Here is a 7,600-nt window from a genome sequence, read left to right as displayed (position 1 = left end):
CCCGCCCAGCCCGTTGTTTGTCCCTCTCCCTGTCACCTGTCCCAGTGTCCATCCCGCGGCCCATCCCGCCCTTCCCAGCCGGCGTTTCGGTCAGACACCGACCCATCCCAGCTATTCCCGGCACGCGGCTCCAGCCCGGCCGGAGCAGCAGCAGCAGCAGCAGCAGCAGCAGCAGCAGCAGCAGCAGCAGCAGCAGCACATTCCTGCAGGACTCGCTCCAAGCCTCTCCCGGAGCCCCGGCCTGGATCCCGCTGCCTTCCAGGAAAGCGGCTCCCTGGGAGCACGTTGGGACCGGGCAGGTCTTGTCCCGGAACCTGGAGCTGCTGGGAAGTGGAGCAGGAAGCCAGGGCAGGCCCAGAGCCCTTTTCTCTGAAAAACGGAAGGAAAAGCTGCTCCAGGTTTCGTTTTCCTGTGGCTCCATGGCCTGGGAAGGCTCCGGTGCCTTCTGGGAAGTGGGAAATGCCCGATGGCTCCTGTGCTGCTTGGGACGGGCAGGAGCCACCGGGGATGGGGGGAGCACCAAGGGGGAGGGAGAAGGGGATCCCTGAGGGGCTGCGATCCCTGAGGGGCTGCAATTCCTGGTGGTCCGTGATCCCTGAGGGTCCACGCAAGGAACTGGCATCCCTGATCCCACCTGAGCACCCAGGGATGGGGAGGGGAGCACCAGGGAGGTGGGAGCAGCTCCCAAGGGTGGGAGAAAGGGATCCCCGAGGGGGGTTTCAGTCCTTGAGGGGCTGCGATCCCAGAGGGCCCCCGATCCCCAAAATTCCCAATCCCACCCGATTCCTCCTCCCCCCCCCCCCCCGCCCCCGTGCCGGGCGCAGGACAGGCCGGAGAGGAAATCTGGCAAAATGCAAAGTGAGCCTTTTTATTGTGTTATCCATTCACTTCGGAACAACAATTCCACAAAATATTAAACACTGTGCGAGAAGTCGGGCTATGGCACACGAGAGAGAAAAGAACAAAACCCGGGAACTGCAGACGGATGAGGAGCCTACGGCACAGACACCGACCACTTCCTAAGGACAGTCTGTACAAACCTGGATTGGCGTTTGGCAACGAGACCAGAGTTTGGCAAATAATAATAATAATTATAATAATAATAATAATAATAATTATAAGGATAGACCCGAGAGAAGGAAAGGAGGAGCGCGGAGGGTCCCACGAGGGCTCCGCGCGACGGATAAATGAGTTATTGGGGTTTTGTTAAATAAAGGCGACTTTTTAAGCACTTGGAAACAAGGGGGGGATTTGGGAGCATCCAGAGGCTCTGGACCACACCAGGCTCGGGGTGCCCGGGAGTCTCCCGGCTCCGTCCCCCGAGACAGGGAGGGCAGGACAAAGAGAAGGGAGGAAAAATTAAATAGAAGCAATGTTTCCCCTCTCCCTTTTCTTTCCCAGTTTTCTATTTTTGGCACCGGCTTTCACCACATGCCATAAAGAAAGGCTGGACAGATCTGGGCATGTGGTTACCTCCAAAAAAAGGCCTTTGTGGAGCCCGGGGCTCCGGCTCCTCCCGCTCCCCCCTCGCCCTTTGCAGCACTTAAAAAGTCCTGAAAAGTCTTTTTTTTGTGTGTGTGTGTGGTTTTTTTTTTTTTCTTCCTTTTTCCCTTTTTTTTTTTTCTTTTTTTTTTTTTTTTAATTTATTTGGCAAATGCACTAACAAAGTACAAGCAACTACTGGAATCTGCACTTCTATTTATGCCATACAAAAACACCTACAGGATGAGCACGGATTTACTCGGACGAGGATAGAATTCCAAAAAAAAAAACCAAAAAAAAAAAGAAAAAGAAAAAAGAAAAAAAAATAATTCAAAAAAATTCAAAATCAAGGATTTTTTCCACCGAAACGAGTCACCCACGGAGCCCCAGCACCCGCTGGCAGCTCCCACCCCCCGTCTCCGGCGGGACCCTCGGCTGTCTGTCGGCACATTCCGGAGTCCCCACGCCAAGGAGCCCCCAGCCCTGTCCCCAGGCTCCCATGGGAGATGCTCCAGGGCCTTTCTCCCGGCTCCAGGGATTTTCTCCCGGCTCCAGGGCCTTTCTCCCGGCTCCCTGCCCCTGCTCCCTGCCCTTCTCCCACCTCCCGGCTCCTCACCCCTTTTCCCAGCTTGCCCCTTCTCCCTGCCCCTTTTCCCGGCTCCTTTTCCCTTCTCCCTGCCCCTTCTCCCAGCTCCCGGCTCCTTCCCTTCTCCCTGCCCCTTTCTCCCGGCTCCAACACGGGCACGGCTCGGGCAGGACCCCGGGGTGGGTGGAAGGACAAGAGGGAGGAGGCAGAGTGACCCCAAAATGCTGGACCGGGGTGTGTCTGGCTGGGTTTGCCGGCCCAGCATCCCAAAGGATTCGCTGGCCGAGCATCCCACAGGATTTGCCGAGGATCCCTCCGGGAAGGGCGGGATGTTGGAGCCCCTGAGGGTGCCGGGGGGGGGGTCCGGCAGCCCCTGCCCGGGTGGCGGAGGAGGAGGAAGAGGAGGAGGAGGGGGAATTCCCGGCTCCGCTCCCGCTCCGTGCCCGCGGCCCCGGGATAGCACCATGCTCTGGTCTCTAACACAGAGGAAGAATCAGCGATCTGGAGTAGAAAAATAAGGCTGGAACTGTACGAGATTAAGGACAGAGGGAATTCCCTCCTGGAGAAGGGAAAGCCCGGCTGTGGCTGAGCCCAGGCTGGACTCGGAGTGTCCGTTCCCTCCCGGCGGGTGGGAGCTTGGAGTTATTTTGGATTTAGGACAGAACTCACCAAAAAGGGTTTGCTGTGGCTGCGCCAGGGACGGGGCACAGAGGGAAATATCCCCCTTTTCCCTGCTCCGCTCCCTCACACCGGGAGGGGGTGACATCCAAGGGGTCACCTGTGCCCTGGGATGCCGGGTCAGGAGCCCAGGACACAGCGGGGGGACACAGGAGCTTTTCCCAGGATCCCGGGAAAGCCGCGGCGGGCGCACACGGGAGGTTTCCGTTAGTGTTAAAAACGTGGGATTTTCCCGATTCTGTTTAAAAGGCAAGTGATGGCAGACTGAAAACAAGGAATGGCGAGATTCCTGCAACCAAGGAATGGAAACGGAGCAGCTCTGCCCATCCCAGCCCCCCCGGTATCCCGGGAGGAATCCCCTTCCCTGGGTACCAGCCACGCTCTGCTCCTCTCCCTGTCTCTGAGCCCCACTCCAGCAGCTCCCAGTGCCTTGGGAGCCAGTGCCAGCCCTGGGAATTCCATCCTCCTCTGGAGAGCAGCCAGGGAAGCTCCCAGTGTCCTGCCTGCACCAGTGACTCCCACCAGCAGCCCCAGTTTGGGCTGCAGGGATTCTCCCTCCAACTGGACCACGACAGCATGGGGGGGGATCAGCCAAGTCCAGGGGTCTCCTCCAGCCCCCCATTCCCATGGGAAGTGCTCCCAGTCCCATGAAGGGATTTGCCCCCTGTGGTTCCCATCCCAGTGGAGGCTCTGGCGTTTCAAACCAAATCCAAAGCTTTGGGGGAACGGGGAAACTCCCAGGATTTCACAGCAGGTGTGGTTGGTTGGTTGGTTTGGTGTTTTCCTTCTCTTCCCAAAAGCAACACCCGTGTTCAGGATAACTGGGAATGGCCACAAACGGTGCCTCTGCCTACGGGGGGAAGCTGGACTTGATGATCCCAGAGTCCAACCTAATTCTGGGATTCTGGGAGCGTTGGCCACGTTCCAAGGAGCTGCTGAACCCCGGGATCTGCCCTGGGGACATGGGTCGGGTTTGGCAATCCCGGGATCCGTCCCCTTCCCGACAGATCCAGCGGCTGGGGAGCTCCATGGGACTTCCCTGAGCTCCAGGCTCTCTCCTGAGCACACTCCCAGGCTCCCTGGCAGGAAGGCTCTCCCGCTCCCCCTCTTCCTGCTCCGTGCCGGGTTATCCCAGTGGGAACACGGTGCTCCCTGTCAAATCCCAGTTCAGGATTCCCAAGGGATGGGAACTGTGTCTTCTCCTCACCCTCATCTCCCCTAAACCTCACTGACCACCTCCCCCTGAGCCTCATTCCCTGGGTTCCCTGGAAAGAATTCCACTCGCTGCTCCCAGTGTTTTGGGCTGAAACTCCCCAAAAGGCCCATTTTCCCAGATTCTGGATGCCCACCTGGAAGGTCCTTCCCCCCCTCCAGGAGCAGCCGGGGGGGCTGGTCCCGGCCTCCCCCATCCCTGGGGCTCCCTGACATTCCTCCCGGGATCTGTTCCCCCCCCGGGGCCATTCCCTGCTCCGAGCAGAGCCCTGGGATGCAGGGAAGGGGCCCCCCCACCTCCCTCCAGCCATTCCCAACAGGGATTTTTCCAGCTGTTTTTTTTGTTGTTGTTGTTGTCTGTTTGTTTGCCTTTTTTTTTTTTTTTTTTTTTTGGTACTAATTTTCTACAAAATCTCTCCCACCCGGGCCCCCTTCTTGTTCCCTCTCCAGAAAACGAGAGCAAATTCCTGCTGATTGGAGACTTAATTGGATCGGAGCACTCGGAGCCGTGTCCAGCGCCAGGTCCCGGAGCTCCGGCCTCACATCCCACTGGGAACACCACGACCCCAGAACACCACGACCCCACCACCACCCCCTCCCAAACTCCAATATCCCTGTTAAAATCCTCCCCCCCTCCCCTTCCCTCCCTCCACCCCGGTTTATTCCGAATTCCAATTTAAATTCCGACCCCTCTCCACGTGCAGCCCGTTCCCTTTCCCGGGAACGGACGCCCTTCCCTAAAAACCGCTCCCAGATTATTGTTATCTCCGTGCAATTGGTTGGTTTGCGGTGGTTTTTGTTTTGTTTCGCTTGTTTGGGTTTTTTTTTTTGGGGAATTTAAGTTCTGTTTGAAGCCAACATTTAGAGTTTACCCCCGGGCGCAGGTGCAGGTGCTGGAGCTGGGTTTCAGTGGATGGAGCAGGATGCCCTTCCGGAGGGATCCGGGGCTGGAGCTATAGGATGATACAGGGCTTTTTGTCCTTAAAGGGGTTCTCGGAAGCGGGAACTCCAACCAGCAGCGGGTCGTTCCGGGCATGTTGCTCACAGTAGTTCATGAGCTCAGAAGAGGCTTTCGAGACCTGGAATGTTTGGGAGAAGCAGGAGGTTAGAGGGGGATATTCCCAGCTCCAGAGAGGGAGCTGACCCCTGGCTTTTCCTCACGGAAAATTACGGAGATGGGCAGAGGTAAACAGGGGAACTGAGGTGGAAATGGAGTGGTTTTATGGTCTGGCATAAATGAAGGGATGAGTGTGGGGAGATAACCCTGGCTGAGAGTGAGAGATTGAAAAGCAGGTGTTACTGCCCTCGTTTTTGAGGGATTTGGGATGAACAGGCAAGGGAAAGGCCTCTTTGAGTGCAGCCTCTGACACTGAAAATGGAGCTGTGGAAACCCTTGGAAACTGCTCCTCAAGGCTCTGCTCGGCTGAGTTCAAAGCTGGTTTTTGGGAAGGGCTCTGAGGAGGGGAAGAACCCACAGGGAGCTGCCAGAGGCTCTGGAGACCAACAGATCCCGTTTTTTGTCCAAATGACCCTCGATCAAAGGTGGGACGTGGGGCAAACACAGGGCAGAGGTGGAACCACAGCACGTGGGGAGGCCCAGACCTGCTGCAGAGCCCTGATCTTCCTCCTCCCTGGTGCCAGAGGGGCCAGATCATTCCCAAATCCACCCCTGGCTCATCCCTCCCTTCTCCTCCCCTCTCAGAGTGTCCCACTGAGGCTCCCAGGGGATGTGGAGGTTTCCAGGCCACTCCAGGATCTCCTCACAGGTCCCTCCGAGCTCAGGCCAAGCCGATCTCTCCCCTCTGGGATTGGGGGTAATTAGTGTCTTAAGGGATTAATTGCTTCAAGCACAGCCTTGACCTTGCCCCTGCAGCAAGTTCTGCTCTGGGATCCCAATGTCTGTGCTGAGGGTGTTTGGAATGTTCATTCCTGGGCAGAACTTTAATGCTGGACATTGCAAAACGCTCGGAGATTGTCCCAAAAAACTCCTTGTCTCTGGATCTGCCTTCCCAGGAGACACCAAAGCACAGCAGGAGGGTCCCCACCCCGTGGGGTGGAAGCACAGATGGAAGGGGTTTGCCCAAAATTGCACAGAAAAGGGGTTTTATCCCACTTTTCCTCCTCGCTTCGAGCTTTTGGTTCCTGCTGAAACGTTTAACGACAGCACAGAACTACAAGTTCTGAAAAACTGCAAAAAATCCTAAAAAAAATAAAAATGGGAGATTCATCTGAGATGTGAGGAGGAAATTCCTCCCTGTGAGGGGGGTGAGGCACTGGAAAGGATTTCCCAGAGCTGCCTCATCCCTGGAAGGGTCCAAGGCCAGGTTGGACGGGGCTTGGAGCAACCTGGGCTGGTTCTTTTTTAAACCATGAGGGTTTGTAGCTGTTTTTAGGGCCTTTCCAGGCTCCAGCCAGGCTTTTTAGGGAAGACAGCTAAATTACAGGTCTTTCCCCAGCAGCCAGTGCTGACTCTCCTGAGGGGAATGACGTGGCTCAGCTCCAGGATCCCAGACAGAGGGAGGAGGGGGGAGTGCACTTCCTGACCTTTGGAGCTGGGAGTGCTCCAAAGGCTTTGCTGGGAAAGAGCAACAGTGCTGAGACCCCTCCTAGGAGCTCCTCCAGCTCCTGCTTCCAGACCTGTCACAGAATCCTGGAATGGTTTGGGTTGGAAGCACCTTAAAGCCCATCCAGTCCCACCCCCTGCCCTGGGCAGGGACATCTCCCACTATCCCAGGCTGCTCCAACCTGGCCTTGGACGCTCCCAGGGATGGGGCAGCCACAGCTTCTCTGGGCACCCTGTGCCAGGGCCTGCCCACCCTCCCAGGCAGGAATTCCTTCCGTATATCCAACCTGAACTTCCCCTCTTTCCGTTTGAACCCATCACTCCTTGTCCTGTCACTGCAGTTCCCGACGGAGAGACCCTCTGCAGCTTCCTCCAGATCCCAGAGGGAATGCTGGAACACTGGAACGCTGCAACACCCCCACTGGAGACGTCACAGCCCCGCTGGGAGATCCCAAAGCAGCTGCCCAGGGTCCCTTCCCCCTCCCAGACCCACCTTGATCCTCTCGATCCCGGCCTCGATGCGGAGCTGCTCCACCAGCTTCCGGGCCTGCGCTATGTTGTTAGTTGTTGACATTCTCTGCCATCGGCTCCAGGCCCCAGCACAGGAGAATCCTGCAAAAAAAACAGGGGGGGAAAACTGGGGTTGGCACCGTGCACGGGGCCGCTGGGACACCGTGCTCCATCCAGGAATCCCGGGAGGGTTGGGAAGGACCTCAGAGCCCCTCCAGTTCCAGGGACACCTTCCACCTCCATCTTGGGAAGGGTCGAGCGCCGTGTCCGCCCCGACAGCCACGTGCAAAGGGCTTCCAGGAGCTCTGATGACACCAATGGAACGTTTCCTGGTCTTGCTTCAAGTTCCCCTTTCCCTGAAGCAGCAAAAACTTTGCCGACGAGAGCGGAAAAATATGAATCTTTTTCCACTGAAGCAAAGCTCTGCTGGAGCCCCACCCCAAGCTGGGCACCAGGGGGGGCTCCCAGGGTCCCATGGACCCACCTGCAGCCTCCCTGGGGTGGGGTTTTGGTGTCCCTGTCACCTGGGGAGGGGCCACCTGCACATGGGGCCATGTCCGTGGGGTGGT

At 57.3% G+C, this 7,600-nt stretch overlaps 1 protein-coding gene across 4 annotated transcripts in view; it reads right to left on the bottom strand.

Annotated features, from left to right (window-relative positions):
• Positions 1–848: 848 nt before the first annotated feature.
• The window catches only part of GNG7 (G protein subunit gamma 7), a 57,568-nt gene continuing 50,816 nt past the window's right edge, over positions 849–7,600 (bottom strand). For all 4 annotated transcript variants that reach the window (XM_032711997.1, XM_032711996.1, XM_032711995.1 and 1 more), the window contains 2 exons: positions 7,015–7,133; positions 849–5,037 (listed from right to left, as the gene is read on the bottom strand). In XM_032711997.1, the coding sequence (XP_032567888.1) occupies positions 4,912–5,037; positions 7,015–7,095 (207 nt within the window). In that variant the 5' untranslated portion in view covers positions 7,096–7,133 and the 3' untranslated portion in view covers positions 849–4,911. The remainder of the gene's footprint in view (positions 5,038–7,014; positions 7,134–7,600) is intronic.

This window comes from Chiroxiphia lanceolata, chromosome 27 (assembly GCF_009829145.1).
Source record: "Chiroxiphia lanceolata isolate bChiLan1 chromosome 27, bChiLan1.pri, whole genome shotgun sequence".
NCBI classification, from domain to species: domain Eukaryota; kingdom Metazoa; phylum Chordata; class Aves; order Passeriformes; family Pipridae; genus Chiroxiphia; species Chiroxiphia lanceolata.
This window is presented reverse-complemented; position numbering and strand designations above follow the sequence as displayed.